We start from the raw sequence: 18,057 nt of genomic DNA on the forward strand, positions 1-18,057 counted from the left end.
AAATTATATTTTTACTATCGTAAAATATATAATTTAATTTCACTCAAACAAATTTCATGACTCCACCACGTCCACATGGACATGGAAGTGTTTTTTTTTAATCATGGAGGAAAATTTAATGAGGAAAATAATAACATTTGAATATCTATTTTAGGAAGTGATTATGTTTTGATATTATTAGTTTATAGTATGTTATATATGTATATATATCATATATGTTAGAAAATTTGGTTAAGAAAATAATTATTTTAGGTATAGCGAAAGTTTAAGAATTTTTTAAAATCGGTTCAATTTAGAAATCAATTTTGTTGTATAGTGAAAAAAAAAAATCAAGCAGTTGTGTTATTTTTAGAAATAAACCTTAACTAAATTTGTATCTATGCTTTGAGTAAGGTGACTTGATTTGATCTCTGGCTTTCGACCAATACGATCTTTTCTACTATTCTCAAATTTCAATTTGCTTAGAGTGTGCACTCTAATTTCACAAATCAATTGCACAAAATGAAAAATTATTAATTTTTCGGTGAGGATAATTAATTATCTATTTTAGGAACAAAACCCGATAAACTGAGCTCTCAAGAAAATAACATGTAACTTAGTATAAATTCTAACTATTTTTTGGTAGACTAGCGGTGCTCAATGTTGTGTGTTTATGACTTGAGCTATGATCCTTTATATAGTGAAGTTGCAAGAATTTTGGTTGAATAAGGGTTAAACAAATAGTATTATTTAGTAGGAAAATGAAAATATTTCCTATTAAGAATACCTAGGGGCCGCGACAAGTGACACCTAGTATCTGTGACTAGGAATTAAATGAATATACAACACATAGTAATGCTAGACGAATGACCTATGGCCATGTTATTTTTTTTATCTATCGTGTAATGCTAATAAAATGATATCATTTACCTATTATTGGATTAGGAATTCCACTGTTGTGAATGATGCTACATACTACAAAAGTCGTATACCTAACGCACCAGCTCCAAGTATACAAATGAATATACTACACTTAGGGCACCAGATCCAACATACCCTTCCCTCACTTGAAGGAGTATTTGGAGTGCTCAGAAGTTGTTGGAATCTAATATCGAATGGTAGATTAGTACAAGGGAGAGTGTTTCCATTTGGCAGAACCACTGGTTACTGGGTTCGAGTAATTGCAATATTCAAGACTCGAATGTCAGGGTTGATATCACTCAAGTCTCAAAATTGATAGATGAACATACAAGAACTTGGAATAAAGAGCTTATTCGATCTATATTTACCTTTCAAGAAGCTAATCGAATCATGTGCATTCCTTTAGCTCAAATAAGGTGCAATGACAAGGTGGTCTTGAGGGGTGAGCGTACAAGTGAATATACTATGAGGAGTGGTTGCAAGCTCCTTATAGAGGTAGGTCTACATAATAATTCTTCTACCTATAATTTACAGACCGGAGACTCTAGAGTCTTTACCAGAAGCTATGGAGTATTACATGCCCTCTCCAAATAAAAATTATGATTTGGAGGCTCTTTCATAATATTGTTCCCATGATGAGCGATTTCCATTATAAGAGGCTTGCCACGGATTTGATTTGTAATCATTGTGCAGGAGCGACTAATACTACAATACATGCAATCAGTGACCATGATTTGGCCAGAAAGGTTTGGGCAGCCTTCAATGTTTCTTGGTCACCTGCACAAAAAAATACAAGTTTCACAGTTTGGCTTGCTATAATGTTCACATAGTAGTACTGTTGATGTAAATTTAGCTAGACCGCTGGATATGGAGGAGCTCAACTATAAATAGAGAGTCTCCCCCTTAGTTGTAAATCATCCATTGTATCCATTGTTTTGTATTCTTTGAAAGTGAATACTAAATTGAGAACATTTACTTAAATACCTCTCGTGCATTGTTTTTCTGTGACTATTATGTTCTTTTAAACATTCTTTTGGCTTGAGTTACTTTCGCTATATAAATTGATGCATTGGAGGAATTCTATGAGACTCCTCACTTGGTGAGAGATAGGCTGACTTAGGTGTGTTTGAAATGAAAGAATCGCCTGAGGCCGCTTGGATTTGTCGAGTAGTGATCATAGTCTATTTGTTGGTATAAGAAACAAAGAAAAAAAAATACCTCCAACGTACAATGCAAATCATTTACGTAAATAAATAAATAAATTTGTCCTTTATCTTATTTATGTAATTTTTATAATATAAGTGTAAAATTGCAAACTCGACCCACCAAAAAAATTGCAAACTCGACGCTTGGAATCAATTAAAGGGTGCCACCGACGCATGTAAAAACAAACATAAGTCTCAAGTTCAACGTGGAAGTAAAGTCTTAAACCCAAGTGTCCATGTGAACAATAGCTTGAATCTTCAAGCAACCTCTTTCAACTTTTTTGTCCTTTAATTTCGCCGCTTAACTTAAAATAAAGTGGGTAAATTGCACCATTAGTCACTAAACCATGAATAATTTTCAATTTGGTCACTTAAACTAAAAAAGTTATAATTTGGTCATTGAACTATTTAAAAATTTTTATTTAAATCACAAGATTATTAAAATCGATATTATATAGCTTTCTTTATTCGTATTGTCTACACTGAACAAAAGCTATCTTTTCCTTCTCTTTACAATTTAATATTTTTCATAAAATAACTTTAGATGTACAAATCTATAAACTAAAATTTAAATAGTTTTTTTTCCTCTTTTCAACATTGACCGTCAAATCAATTTATATCTAAGCCATGTTTTTCTACTCGTTGATGAGTCTTGATTCACTATATCAATTGTTGAATCATTGCATGAAGCTCATTAAACTTTTTTCTTTAAAAAAAAACTTAATATTTAGTGACTTAAATAAAAACTTTTGAATAGTTTAGTAGCTTAAATGAAAACTTTTGAATAGTTCAGTGACTAAATTATAACTTTTTTTAGTTAAATGACCAAAACAAAAACTTACCTATAATTTAGTGACTAATAGTGTAGTTTACCCAATAAAGAAACTGCCATCGTGAGACGCAACTCCATATTAACATTTTCAAAGTTTTCAAGTTTAGCTCAACAAACAAGCAAAAGGCAAAGGCGAAATCTTTAAGCTAAGTTTACTCGTGAGTGAAAGCAAAAGAAAAGAAAAGAAAGAATCTCAAATTTCCTCTTCCTCCACGATTCTCTCTCTGTGTTTTTTTCTTTATTTGGGTGTTTCTCTCCATCAAAGTTGGAGCTTTGGATAATTGGATATACTGAAAATGGCAAGTTTGAATCTTGGTCCTGTTTTGCCTGCAAAGTCAAGGCTCTCTCTGTTTGAACATAATGGATCTCTTTTTGTTTCTAGAAGAAAACCCAAGAAGAAGAACCAAGCTATTGTCCCTGTAATCTTTCTTCTTTTCTCTTCTTTTGTTTTTTTGGGGGTTGAATTAGGGTTAGATTGTATTGATTTTTTATGGATTGGATCGGATCAGGTAGCGAGGTTATTTGGGCCAGCAATATTCGAAGCATCGAAGCTAAAGGTTTTGTTTCTAGGAGTTGATGAAAAGAAGCACCCAGGGAAGCTACCCAGAGCTTATACCCTTACCCACAGTGATATAACAGCTAAACTCACTTTAGCCATCTCTCAAACCATAAACAATAGTCAGGTAAAACCCATTTCATTTGGCTGTTCTTGGAATTTTGTATTATTTTATTGATTGAGAAGAAAACAGGGGAAACAGGGGATTTTCTAGTCAGCTGATGAATGATTTCATCAAAGAAAAAAACACATGGGAAGATATGCACGTAAGTTGATATGACATGGAATTAATTGCTGAATACAGTTTTTTTTTTATACCTATATACCATCAATCTAAATCTGTCCCAATTTTCAAAACAGTGTGAAGTTGTATTTTGAATTGAATCCTTAGTACTATATTGTACGTTTGAAATTTGTGTCTATTTACTACTTCACGGGTAGTTTTGTAGAGGGCCAGAAATTTTGTTAAAATTTGAGGGATCAAAATTAAAAATGTTTAAATGAAATTATTAATTTTTCAAAAAAGTTAATCTTATAATTTTTTTTTTTAATTTTAAGAGGAGTTATAAAGCAATTTTCCTATTTAATCAAGAGGTGAAAGCCTTACCTGCCCTTCGGCTCTGTTCCTGGTTTTGGCTTTAGCGTTTTCGTTTTTAGAAAACAATGAGACTTTATTTTTTTAAAACATCCATTTTGAGTTGTTTATTAAGTACCTATGTTTAAATTTTAATTAACTCCTTTTAAATTAATTTTTAATTTTATTATATATTAATTTTTAATTTTAAAATTTGAGGGGATTAAAAGGAATTTTAGGTACGGATGATAATGGAGCGGGGCATGTGGATATTGTTAAATTCACTACCATTCCATAATTAGCATGTTTTACTTCACCACTAGCTTTGTTCCACCATGGTTATCTAATTTTAAAAATTATTACCATCTCCATAGATGTTAGATATATCTATTTTTGTTCACTCCGTTCTGTTTCAATTTAATTTTTTTTATTTTTTCAATCTTTTTAAGTCAATTTAATTTTTTCTATTCGTCTTTAATTTTTTTAATCATTTTTAATTCAAGTGAATATTTAAATAAAAAATATATTATTTTATTATACTATTACATTTTTATCATTTTAATGGTTTATATATACAAGAATAATATAATAATTTTATATAGTGGAGTGGGTCAGGGCAAGGCAAACAAATACTATAACCGCTCTATACCTTTTATCTAAAATAAAATTTCATTCTACCCTGGTTTACATTTACATCTCAAAAAAATAAAGCTACTCCATTCAGAGCAAATTGGTTTAGAATTTATCGATCGGTTCGAGTTTTGTCATTCCTAATTTGGGTCAAGCCCTTACTTTCTCTTTAATTCGTTCTTCTCAAAAGACCCGATTATTATGATACTAATACTTTGATCTCTGGTAAAATATTTTGATGTATAGAGAATAATTTGGAATTTGGGTCATAATTTAAGTACATTTCATGGAATTAACCCTATATTTGGGGGGTTGGTTGCAGTTGCAGGGTTGGTCAAACAAATTATACAGAGACGAAGTGGTGGCGGAATGGAAAAAGGTGAAAGGAAAGATGTCTTTACACGTTCATTGTCACATAAGCGGTGGCCATTTCCTCTTGGACTTATGTGCTAGACTTAGATACTTCATCTTCTGCAAAGAACTCCCTGTGGTAACATAAATTAAACCATTTCGTTACCCTAATGTTTCCACTTAATTTTTGGTGTTAAAACTAACCTGAAACAATGTTATTATTAAAAAAAAAAAAGGTACTGAAGGCATTTGTACATGGAGATGGGAATTTGCTGAAAAGCTACCCAGAATTGCTGGAGTCATTGGTATGGGTTTATTTTCACTCAAACGTTCAAGAATTCAATAGGGTCGAGTGTTGGGGTCCGTTGGTGGAAGCTACAGCACCTTCTAGCGGAACCGATGATGACGGTGCCGTGTGCCAACGAGGAAAAACAAAAGAAATATTGGGAAGTAATTGGGAATTGCCACAGTCATGCCAAGATGATTGTAAATGTTGTTTTCCACCAATGAGTTTGATCCCATGGTCACCAAAGCACCCTCATGAAAATGAAAAAATTGGGACCCAAGATCAGCAATTGCCTTCACCAAATGTGAAAACTATTGAATGAATGACTGGTGTGGAGTTAATTGAACCAATTGTTTTTCATTGTTATTGATTTGTCTCTGGTGAAAGGAAAGATGTAAATAACAAAATATCATATTATTGGGTTGGCAATTATGACATTTGTGTTTGCTTCTTGTTTACGTCTAATGCATTTAACCTTAGCAATTGGTGCTTGTAATATAATAATACATGCTCCAACCATTTAAAAAGTCCTAAATTAAGTTTTTTTTCATAGTTAATGAAACCAGATTGGTAGATAGTAACAGTTAAATTGGAAATCAATCATGTTGAATCGATTAATATATTATTTGTTATCTGAGTTTAATTTTACTATTCAATTTGATACTTAGATTAAAATATTCAAAATAGGTATTTAATTAGAAAAAGTTGAGGTATTAAATTAGATATTAAATTCAAACTCAAATACTTAATCGGGATAAAAATTAAAGTATAAAATTTTAAAACTTACATACCAAAGAGAATATTAATGTCTAACTCAAGTACCAAGTTGAAAAATATATTAAAATTAAATTTAGGTACTAAATAGTATATTAACCCAAAAAATAAAAAATTTTAAAACCATATATAACTGTTGTAATTTCTTAAAATAAATAATTAGAATCCTTATTACAAATAAATCCAAAAATTGGTTAGAAAAACGTGCCACTCCCCTAGTCTATAGGCTTGGTGGCCGTCCGTAGCCAGGTTTTGATCACCGGCTATGTTCAAAAGTTTGTCGTCACCTTCCAAAGTGCCTCGGCGTTTCGATAATTTAAATACAAACCCAATGATCAAAAATATATAAAAGAACTAGAAAGAATGTCTATTATGAATCTGTAGACATGAATTTTCAGGAACATTTCAATATAGATAATGATCTGTTTAGGTTCATTTCATATATACAAATTTTTATTTATATTTTCTATTAATTTTTATTTAAATTTTATTTAAATTTTATTTATTTTCCAATTTTGAAATAATTATATTTTATAAAAGATAAAAATACATAAGGAATGAATCTAGACAAATGGGTGCCTAGATTCAGATGTCCAAGGTCATTCTTGATGTGAAAAAAATCTATTCTTTTTTATCAGTTTATATATTTTTAAAGTTTTTAAAACTTTTTTAAAATTTGTGTCCGTCATGTGGCATACTGAAAGGTTGCCATATGTCACCACCAGATTGCCTATTAGTGTTATGTCAGCACAAGCTAACAATATTAGTGCAAGGTTCCGACCTTGGTAATGGAATGCAAGTTTAAGTACCAACTAGGTCCAAAAAAATTTAGGTACCTACTAGATACTTCTAGACAAGTTGAGGGGACAAACTACATATTAACCCTTCTTTGATACATGAATAGAGTTATATTCATTTATTTTATAAAAAAAAAACTTTGAATTCATTTTATTAAACGATGGAATCCTTATGCCCACATTACATTTTCATAATATTATATTTAATTTGATTTTACGAAACATAACTAACGAAGAAATCATACATGGAAAAAGAAATACAAGTACTTTATCAAACAAAGCTTTCAGACATTTTTTTCCCGTTTATTCTCTCAATTGTCATTCATCGATGGCGACATCTATGGTGTCTTGAGCAACCACGGTTGTAGGTATTCGCTTGCATGGGAGTACTTTTAGGGTTAGGATGACACCCTGGGTGCGGTCCGCCAGGCCTTTTGCAAGGATCAAGAACTCCTGGATGGATGTACATTACACCATTGCGTGTAGTTGCATCGACTTGAACCACCACCATGCTGATTAGAGCCAAGTAAATTAACCAAATCTTAATGTTGGACAACCCCATGATTGAACTTAACTTGAAAGGATATTGAAATTTCACAAATATTTATACGGTTTGTATGATTCTCAATTTTAGTAAAATAACTTAAATTAGTGCGAAAATGTTTATTGGTTTTCCTTTTGTTGTTGTTGTTTTTGAGTTTAAAATTAGTATATTAATTGTTTTATATGACATCACTTGCACAAATATAAATATAATATAGTTATCGAATAGTTTAAAATTTTAAATATGAAAATAATTGTAAAAGTATCATAGTAGTCCTTAAATATTTTGGTCTATTTATGAATTGAATCCTTCTACTTTATGAAAATTAAGAAACTAGCCATTCTACTTTAATGTGTTAGAATTTGTTTGTCATATACAAAATTTAAGAATTTAGTCCAGTTAGGATAAATTGGTAAACATTGCCTCTAAATCATTGACTTGAAAATCAATAGTTCAATAATTTTTGTATGAAAAGAAGAAGCAAAATTAGCAGTTCAATAATTTATATGTAACAAATTAGCAAAAATTGATAGTTCAAGTTCATGCAACTTCTCAAGTTTTATGAAGTCCAATGACTAAAATTTGACAAATTAAAGTAGAGGGACTAGCTTTCCAATTTTTGTAAAGTAAAGGAATGAAATTCATAATAAACCCTAAATATTTTAAGTCAATCACGCTCCACAAAAAATGGGCCGATGTTCGTTTATTATCAAATAATAATGAATACAAGACTAAATTCTTATAAATTAAAGTAGAAGGACTAATTTTTCATTTTTTGTAAAGTAGAGAGATGAAATTCATAATTAAGCCTAAATATATTATGGCAATAACATTTTTCTTAACCGCACCCTTGATTGGACGAAAAAGTGGAAAGAAAATCAATTTTAAGTGTGTTTAGTTATTCTAATGCATAAAAATCAATCATTCTAAATTGAAATAATAGGAAGAGTGAAGATGAGATAAATGTGTATGTTAGTTCAAAATGAGATGATCATTTTTTATTTTGTTTTTTCTACCTTAACCAGTAGTCGAAAGTTCTATCATCGCTTTAAGTATGAAACAACTTTAAAATTCGTGGCCAATCTTATTAATAGACTTACAGAATGCAGAGATTTAATTATTGAGTTCGCGCCCGTATACATACTCGCAAAAAAATGGGCAATGCTTTTTCTTTTTGGAATATGGGCCGATGTTCATTTTTCTTCAAAGAATGAATAAATAAATAAATAAATAAAGCTTAATACTAAATTTTAATTAGATTTTGGAAAGCACTAAGAAAAAAAAATGAACTCAGCTTTAAATCTCAATCTTTACTGAAAATAGTTGTTAATATTCATTATGACAATTCGAATTTCAGGTTAGTAAAATTCCTTCACCAAAGTTTTTTCTTTAAAAATTTAGGCTTAAAGGGTTTTTTACAAAAATAATATAAAAAAATAAAAAATTATCAAAATGTTATAACTTTTTTTTTATTTACCAATATATATATATTATTTACCAAAATATATAAAAAAACAAAAAATAAAAAAAAATAAAAACAAAAAAAAAACCTGGACTGATTTGACAACTCCTTGGTGGAGGGAACACTGTTGGCGGCACCAAACAAGGGAACCCTGTTGGCGGCACCAAACAAGGGTTCCTGTTATGGCACTTTCACCGCTTTTAGTATTTTTATTTATTTTGGTAAATAAAAAATATATATAATATTTTGGTATTTTTAATATTTTATTATTTTGTAATGTTTTATTATGGGTTTTATAAAATATGGGTTTTATAAAAAATAAAAATTACCAAAATATTATAACTTTTTTATTTACCAAAAATATATAATTTTTTATTTATCAAAATATATCAAAAAATTAAAAAACAAAAAATAAAAAAAAAGAAAAAACACACTAAATTTATAAATTAATTTTACACTAAATACACTAAATAATACGAGTAAATGGCAGGGATAATGGTTTTTTTACACTAAATTAATTTTAAAAACACACTAAATTAATAAATTTAAAACATTATGTAAAATTATAAAATTAGAAATGAAGATACTTTTTAAAGTAATAAAATGCGGAGAAAAAAATACGAACAAATGGCCGAAGTAAGAGTTTTTTACTAACTTTTTTTTTCAACTTGCAGGCATCGCAATGGCTTCATTGATTAGCAGCAAAAGCCACATATCTGATGCGGTTAATAACGCGGTATGAGTTATTATTTATTAATCACGGGTTCTATTTATTTAAAAAGGATAGACGTACAAAGAAATAATGTTATCGTAAATTTTTTTCTATAATTTAACACTATCAGGATTCGTACCGAGTTTTAAGGGGCCGTGTGAGTGTTTTGAAGAATACTCCGCATTTTATTACTTAAAAAAATATCTTCATTTCTAATTTTATAATTTTACATAATGTTTTAAATTTATTAATTTAGTGTGTTTTTAAAATTAATTTAGTGTAAAAACCATTATCCCCGCCATTTACTCGTATTATTTAGTGTATTTAGTGTAAAATTAATTTATAAATTTAGTGTGTTTTTTTTGTTTTTACTTTTTTGATATATTTTGGTAAATAAAAAATTATATATTTTTGGTAAATAAAAAAGTTATAATATTTTGGTAATTTTTATTTTTTATAAAACCCATAATAAAACATTACAAAAATAATAAAATATTAAAAATACCAAAATATTATATATATTTTTAATTACCAAAATAAAAAATACTAAAACGGTGGTGCTTACACAACAGAACCCTTGTTTGGTGCCGCCAACAGGGTTCCCTTGTTTGGTGCCGCCAACAGTGTTCCCTCCACCAAGGAGTTGTCAAATCAGTCTAGTTTTTTTTTTGTTTTTTATTTTTTTTGTTTTTTTGTTTTTTTTGATATATTTTGGTAAATAAAAAATTTATATATATTTTGATAAATAAAAAAGTTATAACATTTTGGTATTTTTTATTTTTTATATTATTTTGTAAAAACCCGCTTAATTTTCATATATTTTAAATAATTTTTATAAAAATTTAATGATTTTTATAAATTTCCTTTACAATTTTTGGTATTTGAATTTGCACATTTTCTATCTTGGTATCTAAATTTTTAGGGGTCTATTTTCGTTTCGAACTTGATATTAAACTTTTTTTATTATTATCGAAATTGATACCTAAACATGTCAAGCGTTATAAAATTGTCCTAATATGCTAACTATATTAAGTTTTTATAAGGTAGCGAAATAATTAATGTATAACCAACATGTGGCACATAACATGGAATTTTTTGTATTTTAAATTTCCAATTACATTTATTTTAACTTCATGAAATTCTTTATATCTTGGTTTTTTAAAACTATTGTTTTCTTCTTAGTTAAGTTCAAGACATAATTTCTGAACACATGTTTCTTTTGATACTAGTGAAATTCTAGTGAAATTGAGGGCCATGCTTTTAAGGATATGGTCTTTTTGAATCATTCCTATCATTAATGGTCAAAGTAATCTCAGCAATAAAATTTGAGCATATTGTTTAGTGAAACAAAAGAAACGCTAAATAATGGTAATTATTCTTATCATTAAATTCCATGTAATCTGTCACATATTGGTCATGCATTGAAATTTTTATCCCCTCATATAACAATTTGAAAGGTTTAGGTACCAAATTGGACCAAGGAGATTAAGTGCCAATTAAGAAGAAAAATGCCAAGTTTAGATACCAAATTGAGAAAAAAAAAAGTATCAAATATTATATTAAACATTTACATTTATACCTTTGGTAATATTTTAAAATTATATATAATTATTCCTCCTACATTCATTTACTATAATTTTAGTCATAAATTATTAAAAGCTGAAAACTTTCTTCAACAAAACTTATAAAAGAAATTCAATTTAACCAAGAATTCCCACATCTTGTCTCCAGCAACAAGAGTATGGCATTCAATTATTTAACCAAATCTTTATCCTTTCTTCATTGAGCATTTGTTAATGCCTTAAATTAAAGGGTTCATTCATTTGAGACTTCTGATACCAAAGGTTTATTCGAAAAGAAGGCTCTTAAGTTGCCAACAGTCAGCTGTAGCACAGCTTCAAAGCCTTCTGGTGTTCCGCCAGCACTGTGTGGAGACAACACGACATTATCAAGTCCAAATAGCTCCTTGGGGACATTAGGCTCATTTTCATACACATCAAGACCAGCACCACCAATTTCTCCTCCCACTAAACACTGCACTAATTCCTTCTCGTTGATCAACGAGCCACGCCCGACGTTGATTATCACTCCTTCCTTCCCTAATGCTACCATGACATCCTTATTGACCAAGTGGTAAGTTTCCTTTGTCAGTGCACAACAAAGAACAAGAACATCACTGTTTGCAGCAAGGTCCCGGACATTAGCATAGAATAGAAATGGAACAGACTGCTTCTTGTTTCTTGAGGTGTAGGCAATGGTGCAGCCAAAGGCTGAGAGCCTCTTTGCAACTTCAGAACCAATGCTTCCCAATCCCACAATCCCTACACGCTTTCCCCCTAGCTGTGATTGCATATTTTGGTGTTAAATGCTAGTCATAGGTAGTTATGAAGAATAAGCCATTTCAATCAACAAATTCCTAAAATTTCATAAACTATAAGCCTAATGTGCTATAGCAATGTCACATCATGTTGCATTCTGCTCTGAGTTGTCCTTTATTTGCAGAAACCATTGTGAAAGTGAAGATCTATACCATAAACCTAAAAAAGAAAGATAGCCCATTTAAGATCAAGAAACAGACTTTTATTTAGATTTCTTTTCATGAACCTTGGAATATCTAAAGGCTTAAATTTCCACAAGACCAAAATATCCTAAACAAATACCTTAATTTTCACAACTGGATTCCTTCACTTATATGTTAAATTCAGTTACTCTAAGGTTTTTACCTTAAAACCAAGAGGGTAGGTTTCCTTAACAGGCAACATCCGACCACGAACAAATCTATCAGCAGCAGAGATTCTTCTAAGGACATCGATCAACAACCCAACAGCACAATCCGCTACATCCTCTGCGAAGGCAGAGCTAGCATTAGTAACAACGATGCCTCGGCTTCGACAAGCAGGGAGGTCTACATGATCAAGGCCAGCACTTGTAGCCACTATCAGCTCCAAAACAGGCAGACGGTCGAGAAACTCGGCGGAAACTAGGGCGGGGCCCATAGTCATGAGAGCTCTTATGGAGGGAGCATGACGGGCCAGAAAGGAGTCGTACGGCTCAGGCGACTCGTAAGGGTCCAGGACATGGAATTGAGAACGTAAATGGTCTCCAAAAGGAAGGATGAATGAGGGTGGACGATGAAGGAAGACTACAGGTAGCTCTTCGGGTTGTTGGGCTTCTTTGTCGGCCATGGTTGGGTAGGAGAGGATTAAGTGATGACTCCCAAGTTTCAAAAGAAAAAAAAAAAAGAGTATAGTTTTGTTTCGTATTATGTGGTCAACATCATCGCATTCATTTATTGAATTTTAGGTAGGGATAAAATTATATAAACTTCTGATTCCATTTTATTCCTGATAAATTATATTTTTCTTCCTAACTTTAGTATTTTTAATTAATTTTTTTAGTATTTTTAATTAAATTTAAATTTTTAGGAAAAAAACTAAAATTAAAAAGAAAATCGGATTTATCACGTTTTTATTGAAAATGGATAGGAATAGCATAAAATTACAATCTTTTCTAGTTAAGGTGAATAGTTGATGCAAAGTTAGTTTTCTTTTGGATCAAAATAATAATTTAAAAATATTTTGAATTTTTTAAACATAATTATTTGTTATTATACAATATAATTGTGTTAGACAGAATAGTAACTAATAATCAAGATGATTCAAGTGCCTTCAAAGAGGTTAGCAGCGGTTCTACTATTGACTTAGTAAGTAATACTCTCGAAGGGTTTGTGTTTTGCAAATTTATGTAGTTTTAGTTAAATCTCTTCTGCTGTTTTGCTATTGACTTAATAAGCATTACTCTCAAAGGGTGTGTATTAGAATTTTATATAATTTTATGCCGTTTTAAGTTTTAGTTAAATTTACGTATAATTTTAAAATTATTATTTTATTATTATTATTATTATGTATACTATTATAGTAGTTTTTAATTCATGCATATTTGATCAAAATTCATGTATATTTAACTAAAACAATTTCTTAATGAACCTACAAAACATGAAGGACTAATCATTGCACTCGCTCAAATAGATATATTGAAAAAAAAAAAAGTTTTAAAATTTTCTAATGCTTCGATGATTCTGCAGACAATTTAACAAAGATACCAGCATCTTAGTTTCGAGTAACAACAAAGATACCAACATCCTGATTTCCAGTAACCAAGGTATGGATTTCAGTTATTTAACCAAATCTTTATCCTTTCTTCATTGAGCATTTGTCAATGTTTTACATTAATAAAGCAAAAGAATGAATGGTTCATTCATTTGAGACTACTGATACCAAAGGTTTATTGGAAAAGAAGGCTTTTAAGTTGACAACAATCAGCTGGTCCAAAGCTTCAAAGGATTCTGGAGTCATGACAGCGCAGTGTGGAGACAACACGACATTATCAAGTCCAAATAGCTCCTTTGGGACATTAGGCTCGTTTTCATACACATCAAGACCAGAACCACCCATTTCTCCCCCCACCAAACACTGCACTAATTCCTTCTCGTTGATCAACGAGCCACGCCCGACGTTGATTATCACTCCTTCCTTCCCTAATGCTACCATGACATCCTTATTGATCATGTGGTAAGTTTCCTTTGTCAGTGCACAACAAAGAACGAGAACATCACTATTTGAAGCAAGGTCCCGGACATTAGCATAGAATGGAAATGAAACAGATCGCTTCTTGTTTCTTGAGGTGTAGGCAATGGTGCAGCCAAAGGCTAAGAGCCTCTTTGCAACTTCAGAACCAATGCTTCCCAAGCCCACAATCCCTACACGCTTACCACCTAGCTGCAATTCCAAGTTTAGAACAGTGTTTTCGTAAGGACCAAATGGGATGATCTAGTGCCTTGTAAAAGCAAAACGATGACATATTTTGATGTTTAATGCAATCTGCCATTGTTAGGCCAAGCCAACAGCTGTTTTGGAATGGTATGCAATATTTATGATAAATTTGCACTTTGACCCTTAAAATTGACAAAATTTTGATTTAATCTTTTAAAAATTATAAATATATAAACTATTAAAACAATAAAATTATTTTTTTACTATCGTAAAAACATACAATTTAATTCCGGTCAAAAAAAATTCCAAACCTCAGCCACTGACACTATTTTCCCCAAAAGTTCATTGCCAAAAAGAATGGAAAAAGAAAATTGCCCATTTAAGATCAAGCAACAACTTGGTGTTATTTAGATTTGATAAATCCAATTATGTTGTCTATGCAAATATTGTTGAATATCTGAAGTCAATCAACAACATCAAAATTTCATCAACTGGATTCCTTCACTTATATGTTAAATTCTGTTACTCAAGGAATCAAACACCAGATAAAAAAAAAGTAAGTGGAATGGTAAATTTTAATTTAAATTTATTATAATTTATAAAATTTTAAATTAATAATGATAAAATTTTGTTTTGATTCTTTAAAATGATAAAAATTTAATTTAATCCTTTAAAAATATTAAGATATAGATTATTAAAATAAAAAAAATATTTAGCCTCACCATCGATAATAAAGAAAACAGACGTTTACCTTAAAACCAAGATGGTAGTTTTCTTTATGAAAATTAAGAAACTAGTCATTCTACTTTAATGTGTTAGAATTTGTTTGTCATATACAAAATTTAAGAATTTAGTCCAGTTAGGATAAATTGTTAAACATTGCCTCTCAAAACATTAACTTGAAAATCAATAGTTCAATAATTTTTGTATGAAAAGAAGAAGCAAAAGTTAGCAGTTCAATTAGCAAAAATTGATAGTTCAAGTTTATGAATTTGCCAACAAGTGGACAAACTTCTCAAGTTTTATGAAGTCCAATGACTAAAATTTGACAAATTAAAGTAGAGGGACTAGCTTTCCAATTTTTGTAAAGTAAAGGAATGAAATTCATAATAAACCCTAAATATTTTAAGTCAATCACGCTCCACAAAAAAATGGGCCGATGTTCGTTTGTTATCAAATAATAATAAATAAAAGATTAAATTCTTATAAATTAAAGTAGAATGACTAATTTTAAATTTGTGTAAGGTAAAGAGATGAAATTCATAATTAAGCCTAAATATATTATGGCAATAACATTTTCTTAACCGCACCCTTGATTGGATTGGACGAAAAAGTGGAAAGAAAATCAATTTTAAGTGTGTTTAGTTAGAAAGAGAAGTGAGAGAAAAGAAAATAAAAAAGATATTATTTTTATTCTAATGCATAAAAATCAATTATTCCAAATTGAAATAATAGGAAAAGTGAGGGTTTTTCACAAAATAATATAAAAAATTAAAAAATTACCAAAATGTTATAACTTTTTTTTATTTACCAAAATATATATAATTTTTTTATTTACCAAAATATATCAAAAAAACTAAATAACAAAAAAAGACAAAAAAAAACCTGAACCGATTTGACAACTCCCTGGGTGGAGGGAAGCAGATTGGCAGCACCAAACAAGAGAAGCAGGTTGGCGGCACCAGTCGAGGGAACCAGGTTGGCGGCACCAGTCCTGCCAACTAGATTGGCGGCACTACTCGTGTTATAAACAGCACCTCTGTCCAGTTGAAACAAGAAAAATCAGAAGAAAAAAAAAGAAGAGGTGCTGCGGAGAAAAAGAGAAAAAGAGAGAAAGAGAAGAGAAAAATAAGGTATTTTTTTAAAAATAATTTATTATGTTATTGTTATTGTTTTGTATAATTTGTATTTTTTTTTGTTTTAGTTTAGTTATTAAGATTAAAATCAATAAAACTCAAATTGATAGTTTTAGTTAGGGTTTTTTAGCAAAATATTACAAAAAATAAAAATTATATAGTATTATTATTATTATTATTATTATTATTATTATTATTATTATTATTATTATTAGTAAAAACTAGTATTATTTTTATAGTTAGTTATTAATAATTTTAGTTAGTATTATTTTGTATATAAAATTATTAATATTATTATTGTGTTAGTTATTAGGATTAGTGGTTAAATGGCTTTCATGTACAAAATTGAATATTGAAACATTAATTTTTTATTTAAGTTATTTATTATCCGTATGAGATGTTTTACGAGATTTTGTTTATTTTTGATGATTAAATATTGAAGATGGATGCTAAGTTTTTGTATGCGTTTATTTCAACGAGTCATCTTGACAACAAGTGTTGGATGTGTATTTGAATGTCAGCAACAAATAGCAATGAGATTTAATAGAAATGTCTCGTTTGATGAAATGAAGGCAATGATTAATGCAAAAATTTTAAGAAGTTGTGGGAGAAGGATAGTAAAAACTTGCTACAAGTTTCCAGTTTCGACAAATCCAATCAAATTCGTTGAAATGGAACTTGCAGACGATGAAGACGTTGAGACAATAGTCGATCTCTACTGTGGGAATGGGAGTGACAAGAATGCACCGATTCACTTATTTGCTGAGTTAGCTGGTATAGATCAAAATGAAGATGTCAATGCATCTGATGAAGAACACGGAGCTCAAGAACCGTGGATGGTGGCTCCAATATCATACGTTGATAGTGAATCGACTATGGGTAGGATGGGTATCGACCTGAATATTACACACGATGTTGATATGGTTGGTGGTGAAGAAGAATGTGGTTACGAAGAAGAAGGTGGTGGCGATCATTGGGATGAAGAGGTCGACAGTGACGGTGATCCCGATGTGGACGATGTACCTGATGATATCGACGATGTACCTGATGATATCGACGATGAAGACATTAACGCTTCTTCGATCGGGGAGCAGATGCGGCATATTTTGATACACAATAATCCTGGGCCACACATGTCGCTCATAAACCCCGACGCAGCGTATGTAGCTGAGTTCCCAGAGTACCCTGAAATAGTTCATCGTCACGGGCTGGCCGTAACATCTGATGATGAGGAGTTATTCATATGCCAGAGATTCAGCTGTAAAGAAGAGTGCGTATATGCCATCAAACGGTACAACATGAATATATCAGTTGATTATAAAGTCCTAGTGTCTACTCCGACAATATATGTTGGGGAGTGTTGGAAGGCAGCCGAAGGCTGCAATTGGCGGGTGCGAGCTGCATTCATTAAAAGTTCTTAGATGTGGGGGATACGAAAATTTGTTAGTCCTCATACATGCACATCAACACGTATGACAGAAGATCATGGAAAACTTGATTCAAAAATAATATGTACGTGTATCATGCCAATGGTGAAGGACATGCCGACCATTAAAGTTTCGGTACTGATTGTCAAAATGCAAGCACGATTCCAGTATCGAATCTCATATCGGAAGGCATGGATTGCTAAACAAATGGCGATGGAGCAACTGTATGGGGATTACGATTCATCGTATAACGAGCTTCAAGGTTGGATAGCTGCTATGCGGGAGTATGTACCGGGGACTGTGATTGAGTTGCAGACAAGACCATATTACGGCCCGGACGGCCAGTTACAGTCAATAAAAAAGATTTTCCATCGGATGT

General features: G+C 30.7%; 3 protein-coding genes across 3 annotated transcripts; 1 reads left to right on the forward strand and 2 right to left on the reverse strand.

Moving 5' to 3' along the window:
- The first annotated feature begins 3,036 nt into the window (after positions 1 to 3,036).
- LOC105789173 (protein STAY-GREEN homolog, chloroplastic) lies at positions 3,037 to 5,792 on the forward strand. Its single transcript, XM_012616435.2, has 4 exons — positions 3,037 to 3,356; positions 3,447 to 3,620; positions 5,020 to 5,187; positions 5,285 to 5,792. The coding sequence occupies exons 1-4, from the start codon at positions 3,234 to 3,236 to the stop codon at positions 5,654 to 5,656; spliced, it is 837 nt and encodes a 278-aa protein (XP_012471889.1). The 5' UTR covers positions 3,037 to 3,233; the 3' UTR covers positions 5,657 to 5,792.
- Positions 5,793 to 11,322: 5,530 nt separating this feature from the next.
- Positions 11,323 to 12,866, reverse strand: LOC105789175 (glyoxylate/hydroxypyruvate reductase HPR3). The gene is made up of 2 exons (XM_012616439.2): positions 12,347 to 12,866; positions 11,323 to 11,963 (listed from the first exon to the last, which is right to left on the reverse strand). The coding sequence occupies exons 1-2, from the start codon at positions 12,806 to 12,808 to the stop codon at positions 11,439 to 11,441; spliced, it is 987 nt and encodes a 328-aa protein (XP_012471893.1). The 5' UTR covers positions 12,809 to 12,866; the 3' UTR covers positions 11,323 to 11,438.
- A 1,010-nt stretch (positions 12,867 to 13,876) lies between these two features.
- On the reverse strand, positions 13,877 to 17,354 carry LOC105789735 (glyoxylate/hydroxypyruvate reductase HPR3). Its single transcript, XM_052623201.1, has 3 exons — positions 17,296 to 17,354; positions 16,001 to 16,154; positions 13,877 to 14,452 (listed from the first exon to the last, which is right to left on the reverse strand). Exons 1-3 carry the CDS (start codon positions 17,352 to 17,354, stop codon positions 13,877 to 13,879), a joined length of 789 nt encoding a protein of 262 aa, XP_052479161.1.
- Positions 17,355 to 18,057: the final 703 nt, after the last annotated feature.

This window comes from Gossypium raimondii, chromosome 2, assembly GCF_025698545.1.
Source record: "Gossypium raimondii isolate GPD5lz chromosome 2, ASM2569854v1, whole genome shotgun sequence".
Lineage (NCBI taxonomy): Eukaryota > Viridiplantae > Streptophyta > Magnoliopsida > Malvales > Malvaceae > Gossypium > Gossypium raimondii.

Excerpts from the sequence above, each read along its gene's own strand:
- LOC105789173 (XM_012616435.2), top strand. The coding sequence starts at position 3,234 with ATGGCAAGTTTGAATCTTGGTCCTGTTTTGCCTGCAAAGTCAAGGCTC. Across the intron at positions 3,621-5,019 it reads AAACCATAAACAATAGTCAG|TTGCAGGGTTGGTCAAACAA; the intron begins GTAAAACCCATT and ends GGTTGGTTGCAG. Across the intron at positions 5,188-5,284 it reads TCTGCAAAGAACTCCCTGTG|GTACTGAAGGCATTTGTACA; the intron begins GTAACATAAATT and ends AAAAAAAAAAAG.
- LOC105789175 (XM_012616439.2), bottom strand. The coding sequence starts at position 12,808 with ATGGCCGACAAAGAAGCCCAACAACCCGAAGAGCTACCTGTAGTCTTC. Across the intron at positions 11,964-12,346 it reads CCTACCCTCTTGGTTTTAAG|CTAGGGGGAAAGCGTGTAGG; the intron begins GTAAAAACCTTA and ends ATGCAATCACAG.
- LOC105789735 (XM_052623201.1), bottom strand. The coding sequence starts at position 17,354 with ATGCCGCATCTGCTCCCCGATCGAAGAAGCGTTAATGTCTTCATCGTC. Across the intron at positions 16,155-17,295 it reads TTCATCGTCGATATCATCAG|AGGTGCTGTTTATAACACGA; the intron begins GTACATCGTCGA and ends TCAACTGGACAG. Across the intron at positions 14,453-16,000 it reads GAGTTGTCAAATCGGTTCAG|ATCATCCCATTTGGTCCTTA; the intron begins GTTTTTTTTTGT and ends ACAAGGCACTAG.